Here is a 23139-nt window from a genome sequence, read left to right on the forward strand (position 1 = left end):
TATTTTTGACAATTTAGAGCTTTCCCATTTTAGAAGTTGTTCCGGGGCTAATCCTTCTCCTTTCCAGGGCCACCTTTCGGCTGACTTTAATCCCCCACAAATCCAGCAGTCCGTCAGCCCCAATTCAGTGGCTATCTCCTGCATTAGTTCTACAAAGAGGTTTTGGTTAGGGGCCGGAAATCCCCCATCCCCGTATTGCCTTTCCAATTGCTCGTACTGTTCACTGAGCGATTTCAACCTTTCCTGCTCAATTCTCCTCTTTCTGGCCTCAGCTTCCTTTCTCCTGAGTTCCAATGTTACCTGTTTCATTTTACTTTCAGGGTCCATCCCTTCCTCGTCCCTTGAAAAACAAAAAACTTGGTCAAACTGCAAACACACACGCTTATCTCCCGGAGGCAATAACTCGAAAATGATGGGTTCTGAGTCCAAGAAACCCGTTTCCTCATGTTTGAGATTCCTCCCTTCCCAATACAATTTTCCACCCATATTACATATTTTTAGTTTCGCTTTGTCGTAGCACAGGGGATTCACCTTATAGTAGGCAAGGAAGGTAGATTGCCTTTTTCCTCCCATCCATACAGTTTTGTTACATTGTTGACATGTTGGTACCGGGTGAGGAGTTTCGAGCTCCCGCCTTCGTCTAACGAGTGAGTGAGCAGGATCCCTGAACAGCCCGCCCTTAGGACTTGCCCCTGAGCGTTGGCACCGGACCCTTCCTTCTAATTCACAAAGGTGAAATCGAGTGCCATTAGCCCAACAATCACCCAACTGCCTTTTTAGAGGACAATCCATTATCGGCCCGGTTTCTGGTGCTGTTAAGCACCATTCACACTTCGCGGGAGGATTCTCCCCCAGGAGCGCCCCTGGAAGGGCCCCCTTGGCCCAGCACACGGCTAGGCTCAGGACCGTCAGGATTCCCCACCGAAAAACCCCTCTGCCTTGCCCATCGCCCGTATGGGAACATACGGCGGGGTAAACCATCTTCCCGACAGCAAGGGTTTGCTTCAGGGGCCCGTGTGGTCCTGATGGCAAACCTTCTCTTATAGGTTGCCCACCGGGATAATTTGATTGTATCTCCTCGGCAAGGTACCTTGATGGTCCTCCGGCACTCAATTGCTAAGGGTTCTGCTTTAGCGTCCAATTTTCCCTTTATTCCCTTTTTGAAAATCTGATACCACTCAGGAGAATCTAATTTAAAAAGTCCGGCCCGAGTGGCAAGTACTAAGAGGCGGTCTGTGTGAACCTGCTCCTCGATTAGACAGTTAGTGCACAGACCTTTAGGTCTACTCCCTCTCCAGCAATGGGTGACCCAAACCTGTTTACAGTACACGCATTCAAAGTGAATGAAAGGAAAGCACTCACAACCTGGGGTATTACAACTTATCTGGTCGGTCATCTAGGTTGACGCTTGAGTTTGATTTTGAGCTCTCCAGGAGGGGTGGTGACCTTCCAGTCCGAGGCTTTTGAGTCCTCGATCTTTTTCACCCTTGAGGAATGAGTCCAACCCTTCTCAGCGGTTCGAACTGCGGTGTCAGTTGTGAGTAGTACCAGGAACGGTCCTTCCCATTGCGGGGCGAGAGGAATCTCTTTCCAAGTCCTGATTAACACTTTATCTCCGGGCCGAATGTGATGAATCGCAAATCCGAGAGGGGCACTTTGGGGGATGAGTCCACGCCTTCTGAGCTCCTGCAAATTTTTGTTTACAGTGATGAGATAAGGTTGTAACTGCACATCCTCGACTCGGGGATGTCCCACAGGCATTCCATGTTTGTATGGCATCCCATACAACATTTCAAAGGGGGACAGTCCCGTATCAGAATGAGGCATGGTTCTTATGTTCAACAAAGCAAGGGGAAGGCATTTTACCCAACACATCTTAGTTTCCAGCATGAGTTTTGCCAACTGAGTTTTTAAGGTCTGATTCATTCTTTCTACTTGCCCTGAACTTTGAGGGTGCCAGGGGGTGTGATATTGCCATCTGATTCCCAAGGCCTCGGTTAATTGTTTTATGATTTTCGAGGTAAAATGAGTCCCTTGATCTGAATCTATGCAATCCACTATTCCATACCTGGGGACTATTTCCTCTAATAATACTTTGGAAACCGTTTGAGCCGTGGCTTTTGCCCTTGGGTACGCCTCTACCCAATGTGTCAATTTGTCCACAATAACCAATAAGTACCTATACCTCCCGACCTTTGGTAATTCAGTGAAATCCACCTGGATCCTTTCAAACGGCCGGTATGAAATCGGACGACCTCCCCAAGCCGCTTGTCTGGATCTGGATCGATTCACTTTCTGGCAAGTCACGCACCCCTGTACCTCTTGTTTTGCCAACTCAAAGATCCCCTTGCACCCAAAGAATTTCAGAAACTGGTCAGCCAATGCCCGTGTTCCCCAGTGGGTCTGTTCGTGCAGGCGTCTCAGGATCCCTCTGGCCACCCCTTTCGGGACCAATTCCCTTCCATCCGGTAATTTCCATTTTCCCATCTCCAATGCCCCTCCCATCTCCTTGAATCCTTCAATGTCCCTTTCAGAGGGACATATTTGGATTCCGGAGTTTTCCTCCCCAATCACCTCGGGGATTCTTACTGTGAGTAATGCTGCCCTTTTTGCCTCTTGGTCAGCCAGGTTATTCCCACGCGTCTGAAATTGCAACCCGACCTGATGCCCTTTTACATGCACCACCGCAATCTCTTTTGGTTCCCTGATTGCCTCCAAGATTTGTCGAATCATTTCGCCGTGGACCAAACCTTTCCCTTTTGTGTTTATCAAGCCCCTTTCTTCCCAAATTTTCCCAAAAGTGTGAACCACCCCAAACGCATACCGAGAATCAGTGAATATGGTCCCCTTCTTTCCCTTTAACCCTTTGAGAGCTCTTAGGAGAGCATAAAGCTCACAAGCCTGGGCCGACCATTCGGGTCTTAGGGGACCCGATTCCACCACTTTTCCCGTTCTGCCATCCACCACTGCGTATCCTGATTTTCTTTTCCCCTCGACTACTCTTGCCGACCCATCCACAAACCATTTCTCTCCCCCCTCCAATTCCTGATCCTCCAAATCTGATCTTACTTTTGTCTGAAGTTCCACGATCTCAGCACAATCATGCAATAGTTCCTCAGAAAGGTCTCCAAACATGAACTGTGCAGGGTTTTGTGCCGAGGTGGTTTTCAACTCCAATCCCGGGGAGCTGATCAGAATGGCTTCATATTTCAGAAGCCTGGAATCGGTCAGCCACTTTTCCGCTTTTTGTTGCAGAATGTTTCTCACATTGTGAGGGGTGTAAACTACCAGAGAGGCTCCGAAGGTAATCTTTCTCGCCTCTTCCACCAGGAGTGCCACTGCAACTATAGCCTGCAAACACGTAGGCCAACCTCGACTCACAGGATCCAGGATTTTTGATAAAAATCCTATGGGTTTCTTTTTGCTGGCCCATTCCTGAGTCAGGACTCCCTGTGCAGTTTGCCTACTAACATCTACAAACAACTGGAATTCTTTATTCACATCTGGAAGGGTCAGTACTGGGGCTGTCATGAGAACCTCTTTTAGTTTTTGAAAATCTAATTCATCCTGTTCGGTCCACTTCACCCTGTCGGTGTTTAATCTTTCATACAGAAATTTTACCTTTTCACTGAAACCCTCAATCCACTGTCTGCAGTATCCCAGGAGCCCTAACAATTGGCGTATTTGCCTTTTAGTTTTTGGCGCGGGCAACGCTATAATTCCCGCGACTCTCTCAGGGTCCAATTTCTTTTTCCCTTGGGACAGCCAATGCCCCAGGTACTTCACTTCGGGCTCCGTGAACTGCAGTTTGGATTTTGAAACTTTCAGACCCTTAGCTCCAATAAAGTTTAACAATTCCACTGTACATTCCCTCACCCGCTCCTTTGAAGATCCTGCTATCAGCAGATCATCCACATACTGCAACAATTTCGTCCCTGCCTTTGGGGTAAACTGAGTCAAGAGGTGCTCCAGGGCCTGCCCGAATAGATTAGGGGATTCTACAAATCCTTGCGGAAGCACCGTCCATCTCAACTGCTGTTTTCTGTTGGTATCGGGGTCCTCCCACTGAAAAGCAAAGTAATCCCTGCTTTTCTCATCCAAAGGGCAAGTCCAAAATGCATCCTTCAGGTCAATCACACTATACCACACATCCTCAGGCGTAAGCCGATTCAACAAAGTATACGGATTGGCCACTACCGGAAACCTAGTCCTGGTTCGGGCATTCACTGCCCTCAAATCCTGAACTAACCGATAGCTTCCATCTGCCTTCTTTACAGCCAGTATAGGGGTGTTATGGGGGGACATGCATGGCTCTATTGTTCCTCCCTTCAAGAGGTCATCGATAACCTGCTTCAATCCCTTTCTCCCTTCCAGGGGAATGGGATACTGTTTGACCCGTATAGGGTCCCCGGGGTTCTCGATTATAATATGAATAGGGTCTATTTCTAGCTTCCCCACCTCCCCTTTAGAGTGCCATACCTCTGGATTGATGTCTGCCTCATCCTTCTCAGTGAGTTTAAACATTTTCACCACAAGATCGGAACTTCTTACAACTATGCTAATTCCAAGAGCTATGATCATATCTCTCCCTAGCAAGTTGTAATCAGCTTCCTCTACCAACAACAAATTCCCTAGGCAGACTTTATTTTCTGATTCAATCTCCACGCTTTCTATCACAGGTACTTTAAAGGGATCCCCTTTTGCACCCACCACCACAACTTTCTCCTTACCGACCGTGCACCCTATTGGTAGATTTTGTAAAGTGCTCCTTTCTGCCCCGGTATCCACCAGAAAAACGGTTTCTTGACGCTGGGGACCCACTTTCAGTTTTACCAGGGGCTCGTTAGATGTCCTGGTCCCCAAGGTGAAGAGCCCCTGACACCCCTAATCTTCCTGAAATACTTTTTCATCTTTAATTCTCTTTTTGCAGTCCCTTCGAAGGTGTCCTACCCTTTTGCAATAGTAGCACTCGGGCAGTTCCCTTCTCGTGTCTGGGGCTGCTTTTCGGGGGCCTTGAGACTTTCGGGGTAAGGTTTTATATTTCCCCGAAGCCTGTTCCTGTCTCTGGACCTCCTTCACCGCAGCTACCAAAACCTTAGCTTGTACTTTCTGCTTTTCATCCTCCCTCCTCATGTATATTTTCTGGGCTTCCCGCAACAATTCTTGCAAGCTTTTGTCCTGCCACCCCTCTATCTTTTCCAATTTTCTCCGAATGTCCTCCCATGACTTTGCCACAAACTGAGTTTTGAGCAGAACTTCCCCCACAGGGGAATTAGGGTCCGTCCCAGAATATATCTGTAGACTTCGCCTTAATCGCTCAATCCATTCAGTGGGGGATTCATCTTTCCCCTGACATTCATTGAAAACCTTGCTAATGTTCTGACCCCTTGGGACAGCTTCCCGGATGCCCTGAATTATGATGTTCCTTAAATCTACCATGCTCCTTCTCCCGTCCTCTGTTTGTGCATTCCAGTTTGGGCTAGAGCTGGGCCACTTTTGATCCCCAGGTGTCCCCTGTGGGTTCCTCCGGTCCCAGTCTCTGATACCCGCCTGTTTTATCATCTCTCTTTCCTCACTATTGAATAAAGACCTCAGGATTGCCATCAGGTCCTCATATGTATAAATGCTGCTCCCTAGGAACTCATCCAACCTGTCCGCTACACCAAAAGGATCATCCAACAATCGCCCCATTTCCTTTTTGAACGCTCTTACGTCTCCTGTATTGAGAGGCACATTTACAAATCCAATGATCCCTGGGGCAGTTGGTACTTCCCTTAATGGAAGTAAACTGTGTCCCACATTCTCATTCTCTCCCCATTCATCACCCACCATCCTTGCTTTCAATCGGGTTCTGCTAGCAGGGGGAGAACTGATAGCAGTGGGTTGTCTCCCTTTCCCGGACTGCGGGGGCGGGACTGCCGCCTGTGCAGCCGAGGGGGGTCTCTCCTCCGTTTGGAGCAACCCCGGTGGCGGCGGAAAAGGTGACCGAGAGTGCCCCCAAGCTGGCGCAGACGGGATCTCAGAGGGGGCTCCCGCGGTCATGGCATCTATCAGCGGGGGCGCCGCCGACGGACCCAGGCCAGACGGGAGAGGCAGGAGCGGGGGTGGCAGGGAGGGAGCTGCCAGTGGGGACAATGGAGGGGAGGCATGACTCCCCACCTGAGATGCCTGTGCCCCCAAAAGCTGGTTTGGAGGATCGGAAGGGGCTGTGGGCACCACTTGCTCTGGAGAGGGTGGGGAATTCAGCCCAATGTAGGGAGGTGGGAGGTGATCTAGGGGCTCCCAGGGCTCGGTCCCAGTTCCGGGCCGCCCTTTCTGTTTTATCGGGAATAAACCAGCTCGGGTGTTTAGCCAAAGCCGGGCATATTCCCTCTCCTCGGGGTTCGAGGGGCTCTTGTTTGTCACATAGCGATTTAACTTACTACATGTCCAGCTTTCAAATGATCCCATTACCGGCCATGTGAGGTGTTCCCCCAATTTCTCTCCACCCCACACATCCATGCAATAGTAAATCATTCTTTCCTTAGATTTCTCTTTCCTCTGTGGACAATCTCCCCAGTGCTCCAACATCCACCCCAAGGGACTATTTCGAGGGATTTTCATGGTTCCCTTTCCCTTACCAGAGGGGGGGCTTTCTGAGGTTTTTTTCTGGGGCTTACTCTTTTTCTGTCCCATATTTCGCGAATTTCCTTACCAAATCTTCGAAATTCCCTGCAAGTCGACTTTTCTGCCTGTGCGTTGTGTCTTTGGTTGTTTCACAGGGGATGGGGCTTTTTCGATCACTCCCCCTCCAGCGAGCTGTGCCGAGGGTTCCTGATCGGCTCTCAATCCTTTCGGATTCTCTTTGGACCCTTACCTTGGTCCGCTGGCAAAAAGGGTTTACCGATTCCCGAGCTCAACAGGACGTACCCTTCCCCTTTTTGCCCACTCCGTGATCGGTCCCCGAGACTTCCCTCGTCCCGGTTTTGACAAGCAATGTAAGAGAGTTTCACACGAAATCGCTTCCTTCGCGGCCGACCGCTCCCCTCGCGGGAAAAGACGGAACTGCGACCTTGAAGTCCGCACTCGCTCCGTGATCAGATCACGTCTCACACACTCGCCCAATCACCCGCTCAACCAGCAGTACTTACAGCTCCTTTTCCTGCGTGGATGTCTTCGTGCACGTAGACGTTTTACGAGCAATTGCAAGCCGCGGCTTTTCCGAAGGCCCTTTGCCTTCCCGAGCTCTCTTTGCCCCCGGATCCGTTCTTTCCCCTGTCCTATTTTTGTGGTTTTCTCGCTCCTAAATTTGGTTCGGAGGTTCGGGTGGAGCCGCGGGGTCTCCTCACTCACCAGGCCGCCGAAATCAGCGGGGGTACCCTCCTGGATCGCAGGTCCCCGCAGCCTCCTCCGAATCCGAGTCACGGCACCAAATCTGTTATAAATGCAAAGGCAAATTTCAGGTTAATAAATGACAATTTATTAATAACAGAATATCGAGCACCTGAAAAAGAGAAAAACCACAATAATAGGAAATTGTCAGCGCGCGCTGGGTGGATAGAGGTCCGCACCGATGTGCCAGACGCCCTAGTCCACGCCAGTGCAGCTCTCAGTCCACCGTTTTATAGGAATTTTCTGCCCTTAGGCAGTCCAGGTGTCCAAGGTGGGTTGAATAGTCCGGATTTCTTTTCGATGGCCCTCCCGGACCTCATTAAGTCTAGTTGTCTCATTCCGGGAAGGCTCCTTTCTTATGTCAATTCCAAAAGTCCGTCTTATGTTGATTTCATTCCGCTTGTGGCACCAGAAGGTTGGTGAAATTGGCATCGACGTCAGGAAGGAATTTCTCCTTGCCTTGGCGAGGAAGCGATTCTTATCAGGGTTGGCCAGTGTCTTTTGTCTAAGTTGATGACCTTCGTCCTGTCTTTTCAACTGAGATTAGCAGGCTGAGAGAGAACGGTTACCCTTCTATTGGATTTTACAATTTTACTTTAGCTTTGTTTCATTATACATCGAATTATTATTTTATACACGAATTTTTACCCTATTTTTATCACAATACCATAACATTAGGACCGTCTTGGGTTAAAAAGTCATATAAAGGTCTGGCTACCACAGAAAAATCTTCAATCTATACTCTGAAGTACCCTACCAACCCTAAAAACTGCCGTAACTCCTTTTTTTTCTGGGGTAATTGTATTTGTAAAATCCCTTGTATTCTTTCTGGATCAATACACTGTAACCCTCCAGTCAGAATGTGTCCCAAATATGTGACCTTTTTTTCTACCAACTGCACCTTTTATTTGGACACTCTCAGTCCTTTTTTAGCAAGAAAATTAAGCAGCTTCACAGTAGCCTCTTCAAGCACCTTTTCCTGTTCTCCTGATAAATGCAAATCATCCACATATTGCAACAACTTAACGCCTGAGGGTGGAGTAAACTCTCTTAATATTTTCTGCAAAGCTTGTGTTATAAATGCAACGGCAAAGATCAGATTAATAAAGAAACAATTTATTAATAAAACAATCCCAATCACCGATAAAGAGAGAAAACCACAAATAGGATTTGCAGCGCAGCGCTGGGTGGATGAGGGGTCCGTACTCTAAGGTACAGTTTTCCCAAATCCACACAGAGCGGATCGCAGCTCGGGGTTTTATAGGGGTTTTCGTGTACCGAGGCGAAACAGGTGCCCAGGATAGTCCAGCAAATAGTCCAAATAATTTTCGGATGGGCTTCCCGGATTTGTCAAATAGTATTCTGGGAAGGTTCTTTTCACATGCGGATGGAGCCCGCCGGTCCATGGTTATTTCAATGTGTATTCCTCGGCGGAGAATTCTCTTTTCGTTCGGGAAGGAATTTCTCTGTCTGGGTATGATGCCGATTCTTATCTGGGTTGGCTAGTGTCTTTGTTCCTCCTGATGGCTCCTGTCCTGTTCTTTGTCCCAGGACTGGCAGAAGCCTGGCTTGGAGGAAAGTTTTCTACAGACTGTACCTTTTCACATTTTATATTAACACCAATCTAAGATATATTGCTATATTCTTTTATCACGAATTTTTACCCAATGTCACATTTATCACACTTGCTCAAACAAAACTGATGACTCGGTATATCCTTGGGGAAGGACTGTTCATGTCAATTGTTATTTTACTATTTTCCTTCCTTCTTCCTGTTCCCACTCAAAGGCAAAATACTGTTTACTATCTTCTGTAATTGGACACCCCCAGAAAGCATCCTTCAAACACAGTACTGAATAATACTGATGTGAAGAAGGGATCTGATTCAGGATTGTATAGGGATCTGGAACTGTGGGATGCCTTGATTTGACAATTTCATTTATTATTCTTAAATCATGCACCATTCTGTAGGTTCCATCTGGTTTCTTAACAGGCAGGATAGGGATGTTATAGGGAGACATACACGGCTCTAAAAGACTTGCCTTTAGCAGGGACTCAATGACAGGCTGTAACCCCTTCTTTCTCTCTCTTGAAAGGGGCTATTGCTTTTTAGACACCACTTGTCCTGGTTGCTTCAAAATAATTTGGAGACGCTCTATGTTTAGTTTTCCATATTTTCTTGGGGCTGCCCACACTTCTGGATTTATTTCAGCATAAGCCTTCTCAGACATTTTACACAAAAATATCACAGTGTTGGACTCTGTGTCATTTCTTACAATACTAATTTGCATTCCCACTTTAGCCATCAAATCCCTTCCCAGTAAATTACAATCACAATTAGGAACAAACAGGAATTTGTGCATTTCAAACCTGTCCTCTACACCTATTAATAGCAGTTGAATAAAATGCACTCGATCATCTTTTCTACTTACTTCTTGAATGACTACTGATCTTTTTGACAATTTCCCCCCCTTAGGTATAAAATTTAAGGTGGATTGAGAGGCTCCTGTGTCTACCAGAAAACACACCTCCTTTCCATCTGGACCCACCTTAAAAGTTATCAAGGGCTCCTGAGTGGTGGGTCCTTGATATAATGGGAGCCACTGACACCCCTAACAATCCATTTCTATTATCCTCTGGACTTCCTCCTCCTGAGGGTCCAGCTGTTTCTGCGGACACTCCCTTTTCTAATGCCCTTCTGCCTGGAAGATAGCACACTGATTCCTTCCCAACCGCTGTTTGGGTTGGCTCTCCCCTGCTGAGGAGGGAATGCCTCTGCCCCTTCATTTTGGCCGACTCCGTCCTCTCTGTCCTGGGGGACCCCTTGGACCCTGTGGTTTATTCTCTTGTGGCTGCAAAAACTCTGCTATCATCTTCGCTTTAGCCTTTACCTTTTCCTCTTCTCTCCTTACATATATCTGCTGTGTTTTTCTAACCAATTCTTCCAGAGGCTTGTTCTGCCACTCTTCATCTTTCTGTGCCCCTTTCCTTATATCAGGCAAGGCCTTAGTAATAAATTGTACCTTCAGCAATGTGTCAAAGGATGGCCCCTCAGGATCCATCCCCCCGTGCTTTCGCAAGGCCTATCTAATCCTCTCTAACCAATGAGAGGGGCTTTCATGTTTCTCCTGTTCTAATGACATAGCCTTAGCTATGTTGTTGGTTCTGGGAGCTGCTGATTTGATTGCCCTAACCAAATAAGCACGGTAATCGCGGAGGTGAGCCAAATCGGCATCATTATTTGGGTTCCACTGGGGGTCCACCTGGGGGATGGCCTCATCTACTGTAGTTACATTAGGTCCAGCCCCCCTTGCTGCTTGTGGATGTTCATCCTCCCACAGCTGCTGAGCTTTCAGCAAAATCATTTGCTTCTCTGATGACCCAAACAAAATCCTAATCCTTCCATGTATAATCTGCATTTCCCAAATATTTCTCTATCTTTTCCCCCAGCCCTATGAGATCATCCAAATATGGGGGTAATTCTTTTTTCAACGCCCTTATATCCTGGGTAGTAAGTGGTACAATTACAAACCCAAACCATCCCCCTTGACCCCCCAAAGAAACTTGGTGGAGTGGCATCTAGTGTACCCCTGTCTCTTGGGTCTGGGGGGCTTCTGATGTCCTAAATTGAGTCTGTATTCTAGTTCTATATGGTGATATGATATGCTGCTCCCCTTCCCCTACACCATTATTATTCTCAGGTGGGGCCATAGGAACAACATTTCCCTGATCCCTTTGCTCCGGAAGTTGAGGATACAGGGTGTTAGCATAGGAAAAACACAATCACAGAATGATTATATGCGGTGCTTTATTAAGAGCTCTGGGAGCTGGGGGTCCTGGACGCACCCAAATCTGACTCTGCCAGAAGTCTAAAATAGACACAGTTTTATACTTTTCTTGTTACATAAGAATACATGTTAACCATTAAACCCCATTGTTCCATTGATTCTACCCAAGCATAAATCTGTAACAATCGATTCTCGTGAGTCTTGTTTAAGATTCTGGTTTAAGAGAATGATCATATTTAGTTATCAAACTAATGTTACAATTAACAATAATGTCATTTATCATATTGATGATTATACAGGTACAGATCCACCTGACCTATCCAACTTTATTTCCAAGGCCTACGTATTTAACTAAGAATCACAATCATCCCCCCTCCTTTCCCTTACCTAGGTAAAGGTATACTTGATTTGGTTAAAACAATAGCATGAAAATAACATCCTGGTTGCAGTGAAGCCAATGTCCTGTTCTTGGGCCCTGCTACCTCAGAAATCATTTTAACCCTATACTATCAAGAGGACCTGCAACTGGTCCTGGTTCAGCTGGCAACACTGGAGGACAAGATGGGGGAAGGTGCTGAAGAACATCCCAATTCTCACCAGTTTCCTCTTCCTCCCTTTTTTCCTCTTCTCTCTTTTTTCTTAACACATAGATTTCTCTTGTTGCTTATCTAAACCATATTAATCCACATTCCTTTTCAATCCACCCTTTCCAATTCTCCTCTAAATACTTCAACAAAATTCAACACAAATGAATTCTATCTGTTCCATAGGGTGGCCATATAAGCCCCTGTGGCAACTTATACTCTGGCCACACAAAATAACAATATTTTACTATTATCTCCATAGTTCCCTCTGGGTGAATGAATAATCTGTCCCAAGACCTCAGCATTCTCCCCAAGGGACTCTCTGGGGGTATTATGGGTTCATCATCCCTTTTGCCAGGGCCCCTTCCCAGCTTTACCCTTGCAACCCTCCATGGGTGCTCTGTTTTACCTGTGCTACCCTCCATGGGTGCCCTCTCAGGTTTACCTGTGCTACCTTCTATGGGTGCTCTCCCATGTTTGCTCCCCAAAGATCCCATTTTACTCACCAGTGACATTTCCAATGGTCCTTCCTTGTGGACTCTTCATGGACTCCCCTGGTCTGCCACTCGTCTGTCTCCTGGACAGTCTCGGGAACCCAATGAATCACCCGGTTTTCCCCATTGTTTCTTTCATCTTTCAATATCCAATTTCATTTATCAGCAAACCTACAGTTTGTAAAGGCAAGTATCTAGTATCTTCTTTTCCATTTATCAATCAGTAGAATCCTTCCCATTGTTTCTTTTATCTCTCAGTGCTAGTTTTATCTACCATCAGACCCACTGCTTGTTTGTAAAGACAAGTATGCCATTCCTCTCACTTCCATGGTTGTATGGCCAGTAAACGTACCTTGAAGCGACCTCCAGGGGAATGACACTGTTCCACAAATCCCTGTTCATCAGCTGGTATTTGTCTGACAGCAGTTAGTTCAGCCTCACAGCCTCTCCTGAGGGCTTTGGCTACCTGCAAAGTCTGTGAAAACTCACCTGGAAGGGGTGTGGCCAAAGTGATGCTCCTCCTTGAGCTGATCCAGCACCTGTCCTCAAAAGCCCCTACAGTTTTCTGGATGTCTTTTGCTGTGAGGGACAATGTTGTGTACAGTCACAATTACATGGTCAAACAGCCCCTGTACATACTCAGACTGGGAGCTGCTCCCACTGACATCACCAGCATTCCTCAAAAGAAGTAAACTCAAGCAAAATGGACAGCATTATGGGATTGGAACCTGTCTGTGGAAATGTGCTATATCTGATACAAAATGCATTGCTTTAAGGTAATTGCCATTTTCCATTGCTGCAGCAAATGGCTTTTGGTGGCTCCGTAAATCCAGGCTTCTTCAGACTTCTCACACTGGTGATCTAAAAGCTGTTATTCCTGATGACATTAAAGTTGAAGTATTCCCATCCTGTGCTGTTGATACCACTGCACATTACAGGGTGATGGTCCAGAGGATACACCCTGGAACTTCACATGCCAAGCTGGAGAAAATCAATCTCTGTTAATAAAAAAAGGCTGGCTCACTGGTGCAGAAAATCACTACTCTGGAGCCTTAACGAGGCTCCTTCAAAAATTCATGATTATAAAATGGAATCCTGGGCTACATTATAGTTCTGAAAGAAATTGGGATATGGAGGGAAAAAAAATCCAATTTTCATTAAGTGGAGAAAATAAAGGATAAATCCCATATGCAGACATAGTCATTGATCACAAGGAATATAATTACATGCTCAATATATAAGAACATTTTCCAAGCTTCCCAAGTACACAATACTTTTCTTGAATACTTTTCAAAGTTAATTTTTCTTTTCTTGCTGTTTACTCATGCCTCTAGCACTAAGTCCATCTGAACAAAATCTGTGATTGTTCTAATAAACTGCTGTAGGGTAGCTACAGGATATTCAGCCCATGGTGAGAGAAACATTGAACAAACCCAGTCCTGACCTTGTGACTTGAAGAATTTGGTGATGGCCCCTGCTGATGGTATCCACAATGCAAATTCAGAATGCAATAAATGGCAGAGAGCAAACATCTTCCTCCTCCTTCTGAGCACTGTGCATCAGCCATCCCAACAAGAGGCACCAAACACCTTCCTTCCACGCAGCCTTCCCCTTTTCTATTTGTGGGGAGGCTGAATTCCTGCATCAGAGTAATTTGGAGCACAGAATAATTAACATGCAGTCCTGCAGTATAGGCGGGTGTGATGGCTGATAATTTGGAGGGGTTTTGGCTTCAGATATGTCTTCTGCACAAATAGAGCAGGAAGAATTCTAGATTGGTTTTTATGATATTTTAGCTTTCAGGCTTGTCATTCTGTAATGCAGCCTAATTTATTTTAGATATAATCTAGTCAGCTGCCTGGAAATACAGCTACTCTAAGTGTATGCCACGAGGCCTTCTTACCATATTATCATATGCCAAATTACTATTTTTTAATTATTTTTCACATATTTAATGCAGTTACAGATTTGTTCATGAAGGAACCTTTCAATACTTCAGCTGATGAGCTCAAAACCAAGAAGCAGCCCCTGACAGTTCATCTTCCTGCTTACTTAAGTGTGGTTGAGTCACGACTACAGTGAATCCAGCACTGTCTTTTCACTTTTATTTATTCATTCATTCATTCATTCAGTGTTAAGGGTGGATGTGTGAGGGGCTTGAGTGACTGCAGTTTATTGTCATTTAGGTGCCATCACCAGTGACTTTTGAGGTAAGTAGAGATGGAAATACTGTCTCACAGAAATAATTATTTTCATCTGTTCTGTGTAATAATGTATCCGTAACACTGAATTTCCAGAACCCATTTCCATTGTTTTCATTGCAAGGATGGACTAAAAGGACAGCTGAGAGACAGGAAAAAACTGGCCTTAGAATTTAACACTTGTGTTTATAAATTTTCCATAGGATTGACTATGTGAGCTGGAAAACATCGGTGTTAATTGGGGTACTCAGCCCTCTCCTGACTTTAGCATGCTCTTCCTCAGTGTATTAATAAAGAATTTGCCAGCAGAGATAACATAATGGACAATTTGCAGTTGCTGCTCTGCACTGTATCCTGAATTGATGTGCTTGTGGAAGTCCTGTCTGTACTCAGGTGGGCTGGCACGTGAACTTGCCAAGCTCAGAAAAATCCATTTTAATTGGAATGCCCCCATGCTGCTATTCCTCACTCGGAGCTTCCCTCTGCAGTGCTCCTCCACAGCTCTTTTTGCACCGAGCAGGAAGGACACATATTGGATTAACTAAAGGCAAGGGAAGGGTGGGAAGAAACTCCTCCTACAGGTGAGCAGCTGCTTGGTATTCAGGAGCAGGGTGAGCCCTACAGCCTCTGCAGGAGCTCAGTGGGAGCTGCTTATTTGGCAAGGAGGATGTCATTCTGCCTTGCTGAAGCTGCAGCTGCAGCCTGGGAACTGGCAGGTGCCAGCCAGCAGAAAGGGGCACGAATCTCTGCCAGCCCAGGGAATGACGTGCTCTGCTTTAGTGCCCAAAAACTGGGAGGGAATTTGTCTTGATAACTGAGCACGTTACAGAAAGATGTCTGTTTCTGTTTGTCAAGAGGATCCAGCCCCTGTAGCTGCTGCAGGATCCCAGGCTGCTCCAGGAGGGATTTCCCTGGGATGCTGTGGGGTGGCTGGCAGGCTGGGCTGCACCCACAGGGCACTATCTGGCTGGGCATGGGCTCAGCTGCAAACTCACAGGAGCACAGCACTTCCATGAGAGCCAAGGGAAAACCAAGAGTGAGGGGTTCAGTGTCTTTCCTTCATTCCCCCCACTGTTTCTGTCCCTCTGTGTCAGGGACTCTGGGCTGCTGCTCACTCTGAGGTTAACTTGCTTCCTGAGAGCTCCAGGGTAAATGTTCTGGTTCTGTTTGCAGTCTGACCCTCTGCTGCTGTGTACAGGCAGGCCTTTTGTACCCAAAACAGCTCCAAATTACTGTACATAAACCATAATCTGCCAGTGGGAGCACTGTAGTTTTCCATTTTGCTGCTAATTGGATGATACCCTTGCAATAGTCTTTGTTACCATGGCTGGTGCTGGGCAGGGAACAGTGAGGGAAGGCTTTTATGCAGAAATCTTACAAAAATGCAGTGACTATCCCCATCTGACAGCAATCAAAACCAATTGTCAATTAACTAAATAACAACCAATTAGGTTAAAGGAAAAAAAGAAGAAAATTGCTTGCTACACATTCTTTGTTGAAGCAAATGCCAGTCAGAGAATGGGAGCTTTTTTCTTTCTCTTATAAAGACAAAATGGCAAAAGATGTGCAGAAAATGCAGTGGTGGGTTTCTTTTTTTTTCCTAATGCCTTCCTTTTCTCACATGAGAATATTTTAGAAACTAGATAAGAATATCTTAAGCTCCTGAGACATTTAATTTCCTGTGATATTTTAAAATCAAAATTACAATCATTATACAAGGACAAATTTTCCTCCTTTCTTTCATGCCTCTGTAGGGTACTGTAAGCACAAGGGCAGCTCCCCTGCAGCTGGCTGCCTTAACAAGGGAAGGCCAGCAAACATCTGGCTGCTCTGTGGTGCAGTGACAGGCACAATTGAGATATTAACATCTGCATCACCAGACCAAACCCTTCCTCTTTCATATTTTATGGACTTATAGAGTCCATAGGTGAGATGTTGTCAGAACTTGCAATGTTCAAAGCCCAAAGGAGACAGGGCCCTGGGAATCAGCTGAGTGGTGCTGTCAGGACTGGTGTTTTGCTGTGATTCCTCTAAGAACTGTGTTCCATGTCTGGATCTGGTTTTGCATCTGGGCAATAGTGCAGTGATTCTGGTTCAGTCAGGGTGTCACACAGGGAGAGCCAGCACACCATGGGCAGGAGGAGAAGGCTCAGGGCTGATTTGCTTCTCTTTTATCTTCACTGACAGCTTGGTACCAGCTCCCCAAAAGACAGTGCAATCCAACAGGGAGCCCAAGGCTGGATGCCCCAGACAGGCAGCTGTGGTGCAGCCCTGGAGCAGAGGTGATGTCTGCAGAGGGTCCCTGACAGCTGGGCTCTTGTGGGTGATATACCAGGCACAGGAGGAGCAGAGATTAGACCACAAAGGCAGCTGCTACCAGCTTAACTTAATATTGCTGGGTTAGTCAGACATAACCATTTACTCACAGTATATTGGCTCTGGACTCTTCCTGGACTTGTCTCATATACAGTTCAGGCCAGCAGTTAATGTACAAAGCATTCCTGCCTGCAGGGCTGGACCACAGCTGATCCCAGGTGGTGACACGGCTCTGTGTCTGCCTGATATCCATTAGCTGCATCAATCAATAAATCTTCACTTAGACTTTTTACTCATTGTTCAAAAAGATCTTATTACATTCTATTTAGAGCTGCTCACAGCATCATTTCACAGGTTTCAAATTGTGTTACTCTTTTGTTAATACTTTTAGGACACATGTTTCATAATTGGATAGTGGAGGATGAGAGGTATGACTTCTAATCATTCAGAAAGCAATGGATATTGGATGCTTTTTCATTAATTGATGTGAGATTCGGCCCTGCATGTATTGATCTGTTGCTTTCTTACAGGAACATTTTACACCTGAATGCAAGTTCAAAGAATCAGTATTTGAAAACTACTATGTGACATATTCCTCAATGATCTACAGACAGCAACAGTCTGGCCGGGGTTGGTATTTGGGTCTTAACAAAGAAGGAGAAATAATGAAAGGAAACCACGTTAAGAAAAATAAACCTGCAGCACACTTTCTTCCAAAACCCTTAAAAGGTAATTGCTTGGGTTTGATCCATTTATCTGAACTGAGACTGTGTTGTGTTTAATTCCTGTGCATATATATTTGATGTCTCCAGTTGCTTATGTAACAGGAGTGTAATGTTCTGTAACATGATGTTTGTCTCAGCAGAGTTTAAACAGGTTAAATCACAACTACCGACAGTGCTACTTCTCTGTTAGTAAGGAAATGCTGATTTTTATCAGCTTAGGTTTGCCCTGCAAGCTTGTGTAAGTGCTGGCTTAACTGGGAGAGGGAGGTATGGTTTTCCCCTTCTGTAAAATGCCAGTCCACTGAAGAGGATGTCAGAGGTTCTCAGGGAGTGTTTGAAATGGAAGAGGTCTCCTTGCCCTGGGTGTTTGAGTCTCTCCTTCCATTGCATATTGCTGGCTGAGCAATCCCAGCGTGTCACAGCTGGGCTTTGCCCCCCAGCCTGAGCAGCCCCAACATGTGCTGATGTTCTGCTCTCTTGCCTTGCAGTGGCCATGTACAAAGAGCCTTCCCTCCACGATCTCACAGAGTTCTCCAGGTCTGGAAGTGGGACCCCAACAAAGAGCAGAAGCGTTTCAGGAGTGCTAAATGGGGGTAAATCCATGAGCCAAAATGAGTCAACATAGCCAGGTTCAGGCCAGCCAAGTGCTCTCTAAACAGAACCTTACCTCTGGATGCAGTTGAATTCTTACTCGCAGTCTTTCATCCAAACCTTCAATTCCCCAGGACAAGCCACCAAACTCACATAGGTCACCCACCCGTTTATTAGCCATTAGATCTACTGGTTGTCAGAGGATTAACCCCAAGCATGTAGAATGTGCTTGTGCATATCACAAGGCAGTTGGATAGCAGCAAACACAACTGTGGGAAAATCTCCGAGAAGAAATGTCCAGCTCTTTCTCTCTTTAACTTTTTCTTTCTCTCTTTCTCTCTCTCTCTCTCTCCTATGCTTTGTGGAAAACGAAACAAAAACATTTCACAGCATTCACTGCTGATAAGAATTTGCTTTCCAACTCAGAAAGACCACTTTTGCTCTTCAAAGGAAATTTTAATGCTTGTACGTTTTATAGGGGCAAACAAAAAACAAATACGTAAACTCTGTTGTTTCCTTGGCTTACCATTTTATATCTAAGGGTTATAATAAATGTATCCTTTAATTTAGAATAATGCAACTTTTTGACTTCTGAACTCCAATGGGTCTTTAAAGCTTTGTCTTTAAAAAAATAATTCAAAATTCAGGGTTGGAACTGAGACTTGGTGTCCCAGGCTCAAGCAAACAGTGTTCTTGTGGTTTTGAACACAATGAAATATAAATTTTTATAGATTTGTAGTTTCTGGTAAAGTTCTTGTGCTAACCCCAGTCTGTAGGAATTGAGTTCTTTTGTTATCCCAAGTGGAAACTAACAGAAAGGGATAAAATTATCCTCCAGTGTAGATTTCTCTTAATTCCATTTTGTGTGTCATGTTAAACTATTGTCGTGGCTTCTTTTCTAAAGACAGAAACTGTGGAATTAAGGTGACTTAATTTTTTTATAAGAAACATCTTATTTGTAAAAGTCCTTTCACTGTAACAGGCACGTGAATATTGTGTAGGAGGAAGTGTTAGGACAGGTTACCCCTAAACAACATATACTTATACATGCTATTGGAAACAATTGTTTAAAAAATGTAGTTAGGTTTCCATTTAGGTCATCATGTCTGTTGCATGGGAGAAAGTTGGAATATCGGCATAGAGTTGCATGATGTGTAAGATTTTGTGCATTAATCATCATTGGATTCTGTGCTCCAAAACTGAATTAGTTCTGTACAGGCAGCTTTCTGCCTGGTACAAAAAAAGTTGTTTATTATTTGTTGTATACACAACCATGCACTGAATAAACTTTATATTAAGATGTACTTTTTTAAAAAGCTTGTTTGATTATATGCTGTACATCCATGGTTAATCTGAAGGGGAAAGAGTTGGCAATTAAATTATAAAGTTACAAAAGATACTGTAATTAATGTTCAAAATCTTTCTGTGTGATGGTCATCCCCTGTAATGCCATACATACAGAAATTCAAATGTTCTTTGCTTTTGGGGGCTGCCAGAGCTGGTCCTGCATGCCCAGCTGAGATACTCAAACACAGCCATGCTCTGGTGTGACCAAGCCTTGGGAGTGAGCCCTGTGCTGTGCTGTGCTGTGCTGTGCTGTGCTGTGCTGCTGGGGCCCTGAGCTGCACCTCTGTGCCCTGAGCCTGGCACAGGCTCCAGGAGCTCTGGCAGCTCCAGCCCTGCTGAGCACCTGGGGGGATGCTCAGCATTTGCTGGGCATCCCTGCAGGTCCACTTAGCAGCCAGCTTCATCTGGCCTCGAGGAAAAAGGCTCCCATACCTTTGCACTGGAGGGAAAACATCTCTCTCTTTCCTGCCTTTTCTCTCTGGAAACATCCAGGAAAACTTTTCTCATCTGCAGCATCCAGGCAGCTCTGGCAGGTGAGCTTCACTCGTCAAGGTGTTCCAAGAAGTCCTAATAGGGACAAGTTTTCATAGTGGATGGCCGAAGAACCAGTTCTGAAAGACAATAATGGAAATGGAAGCAAAAATCTACCCCTAAATGTTAGGCTGAAATCAAAATGAGATATTCTGTTGTCTGCTCTGTGTTCTTCCCACCTGACTGAGCTGGAATTAAACCAGCTTTAAGGTCAGGGCTGAGAGAGGAGGGGAGGAGATTGTTTCAGATCAAACCTCCAGATTTGTTGTTTCATGGCAAATAGTAAGTGAAGAGCTCTGGCCTGCTCTTAGGGCTCAGGCTTCCCCAGCTTGGCCCTTTCCATAGGGTGAAGTGAGAGCACATCCAGTGCCACAGAAATCCTTAAAAAACTGAAGATGTGGTCATGATTGCTCCAGAGGTTTTGATAACTCAGTAGGTCTGGATCATCTCTTCCCTTTAACTAAATGTGGGATGTCCTTGGGGAACATTTTTCTTAACCCTCCCATTCCCAAACATCAAACTCATTTGGGTACATGTTCCAAAAAAGGAGTCTGAGTGCCTTAGGAACATAAAGCCTGATTTTAAAATAGGCATATTTGCATATTTGTAGCAAAGCTAGTTCAGTGCTGAGTGTTTACTATCCTAGAGATAACTGGAGCTCTGCTGCTTTGCTTTATGGCTCCAGCATTCCTGTTATTCTACATCCCCAGTACCTCCAGCCCTGGAGCTCATCTGCAGTAGAAGGGAAATTCTTGTCTCACAAATCCCCCTTCTGAGCACTGTAGTCTGACCCATCTTTTGTGTTGATGTTGGTGTCATCTGTGAGCATTCACTGCCAGATCTCTTGTTCCAAAGCTTTCTGATATACCAAGCTAACAAAGGCTACTCTTGGATGGAGATGTGGAGAGAGATGTAGTGATAGATGAGCCAGAAACAGATGTTTCTGACAATTATGTTAAATTTCTAGCAAACCTGGTCCAACAATATTTTTTCCTTCAGATTACTGAGGACTGAAAGGGTAATAATCCTGATAGAGTGCTGATAGTAGACAAAAGGTTATGTACTCTATGAGCAAAGTGAGGGATCTTACCCAGGGTTTTACATGTAGTCTCTGGAGCCATAAGTAGGATTTAATAAGGAAAGTTAGATTTAAATGTGACTTTACAGACAGTGAGTGAAGGTAATATTCTGTCTCAAAATTAAGATAAGAATGTGGCTTCATCAGAGGACCAGACAGAGGAATCAGACTCCAGGATATTTATTTCAGCACCCATAAATTAGAAAGTTACACAGATTTTCTTCTGGACAATACCTTCCTTTAAGAAACCTGCTAGATGTTGGGAAAATGTCTAATTGGATGCTTCTCTATTAAAACTTAGAGGCACTGGTAAAGCTGCTCTGCTCTGCCACAGGTACAGTGGCAGAGTGCAGGAAGATGCACACCCGGAGTGAGGAAAAGCCTAGGGGCTGCTGTGGATCCGAGCCCTAAGCTCCTGTGAGCCACTGACCACCTGCAGGACAGGGTCTTGGGCCCTCCTGGCATTGCCAGGGGCTGGGGATGCCTTTCACCTGCCCATCCTCCTGTGCCTGCCTCTCCAGCAGTGCTGCCCACAGGCCTGGAGCTGCTCAGGAGGTGTCACCCCCTCCCAACAGCTTCTGATACACCTGAGCTTCACCTGGCAGGGCCCCGAGGCACCACAGGGCTGTGCAGACAAATGCCACCCAAAGGAAACAGGGCAGCCCTGAAGCTGGCAGAAGCACAACTGCTGCCTTTTGTGATCACCTGGCAGAGCTGCTTCCTCAGAGGTCTTTGCAGGGGCTCAGACACTGCTGCTTGGCCTGGTTTGGGGATGAGCAAGAGCAGGAAGAGCTCTTCTCTGTATCACAGAGATCTTTGTTTTTTCTTTACTTCGTTTGTTTGATTTACCTCATGCTACCTCATAGCATGGTTGTATCTCCGTAGCCTCTTGCTCGAGCACATTCATCGCTGGCACAATGGAAGGCAATTCCCTGCCTGGGGAATTATCCCCAGGTGAGCCCAGGAAGAGCAGTGCCCCTCCTGCTGTCCCCAGCACCTTTCCCATGGGAGGCAGGCAGTGTGACAAGCTCATGGATGCTGTGGTACCCAGGCTCTCCCCAGCTGAGCCCCAGAGTGCAGCCAGGCCTGGCAGAGCTCTGCTGTGTCTTGAGTATCTCTGCATGGAGAGCAGGGCCAGCTTGATGGCTTTAAAAGTCTCCCTGACATATCCTTGACCAGGACACTTTTGCAGGACAGAATCTGTACGTAACAACCTCCTGTCTTCTAATAAATAATTCTCTCTTAAACAAACTCCCTCCTGTCTGAGCTCTGTTTTTTTATCACTGCAGATGTTATAAGGGCTCTCTGCTCCAGCAGCAGTACCACACCATGGCTTAGCTTTCCCTGGGACAGAGACCCTTCTGGATGAAAATCGTCCTTTCCCTGTCTTCCTGACCCAGAGAGGCAACTTGAGTGGTCAGCCCAAGACCAACAAAGATGGGTGTTTCGGTTTTCTGTAGCCTCAGCATGGTGGATGAAGGACACAAAGTGTGATGCATTTTACCAGCTCAGAGAATGGCTGCTCTAAATGCTGGAACTCAGTTTCCTCCTTGATGTAAGACCAAGACAAAAACCACCATGGTTTTGTCTGACTTTGGCTCTGCAAAAATGACATATAAGTACAGTGGAAAGCCTAAAATAAATTCATTTCTTAGGAAAAAGACCTGCCACGCAATGTATCCTGAGTAACTCCAGCTTTGGCCTTTTTTCAGCAATTTTTGGGGACATGTCCTTGACAACAAAAAATTTCCAATTCACAGTTTTTAAGACACTCTCTCCCCTGGCATGAGTGAGCAGAGCTGTGAGGCCCTGGTTCGTGCCTTTTGGATAGTAGGTCCTGAATTAAGCTGTGTTTGCTGCTGTACAATGGTTTTATTGCTGACCAGCTCCAGTAGCAGATCTCACCCTGCTTTGAGGACATACCACATCAGTTTGGGGGCACTCAGTCACCTTCTGCAGCTCCTCTCAAGGAAAAGTTTAAATATTAAAGGAAAACCCAAATTTGAAACACATTTTACATTAATCAGAAAAATTGATGTAATAAATTATTCTATCTCATCAGGAATTAGAAGACAACTTACAGGGTTCCCTTCAAAGATCATTATTAATGATT

At 45.6% G+C, this 23139-nt stretch overlaps 1 protein-coding gene across 8 annotated transcripts in view; it reads left to right on the top strand.

Annotated features, from left to right (window-relative positions):
- LOC310922231 (fibroblast growth factor 13) overlaps nucleotides 1-22191 on the top strand; it is a gene marked incomplete at its 5' end in the record, with an annotated part of 329490 nt that extends 307299 nt beyond the window's left edge. For all 8 annotated transcript variants that reach the window (XM_083882686.1, XM_083882683.1, XM_083882689.1 and 5 more), the window contains 2 exons: nucleotides 17285-17483; nucleotides 17968-22191. In XM_083882686.1, the coding sequence (XP_083738812.1) occupies nucleotides 17285-17483; nucleotides 17968-18104 (336 nt within the window). In that variant the 3' untranslated portion in view covers nucleotides 18105-22191. The remainder of the gene's footprint in view (nucleotides 1-17284; nucleotides 17484-17967) is intronic.
- Nucleotides 22192-23139: the final 948 nt, after the last annotated feature.

The sequence above is a fragment of the Zosterops lateralis genome (assembly GCF_965231275.1).
Source record: "Zosterops lateralis genome assembly, chromosome: W".
Taxonomy (NCBI): Eukaryota; Metazoa; Chordata; class Aves; order Passeriformes; family Zosteropidae; genus Zosterops; species Zosterops lateralis.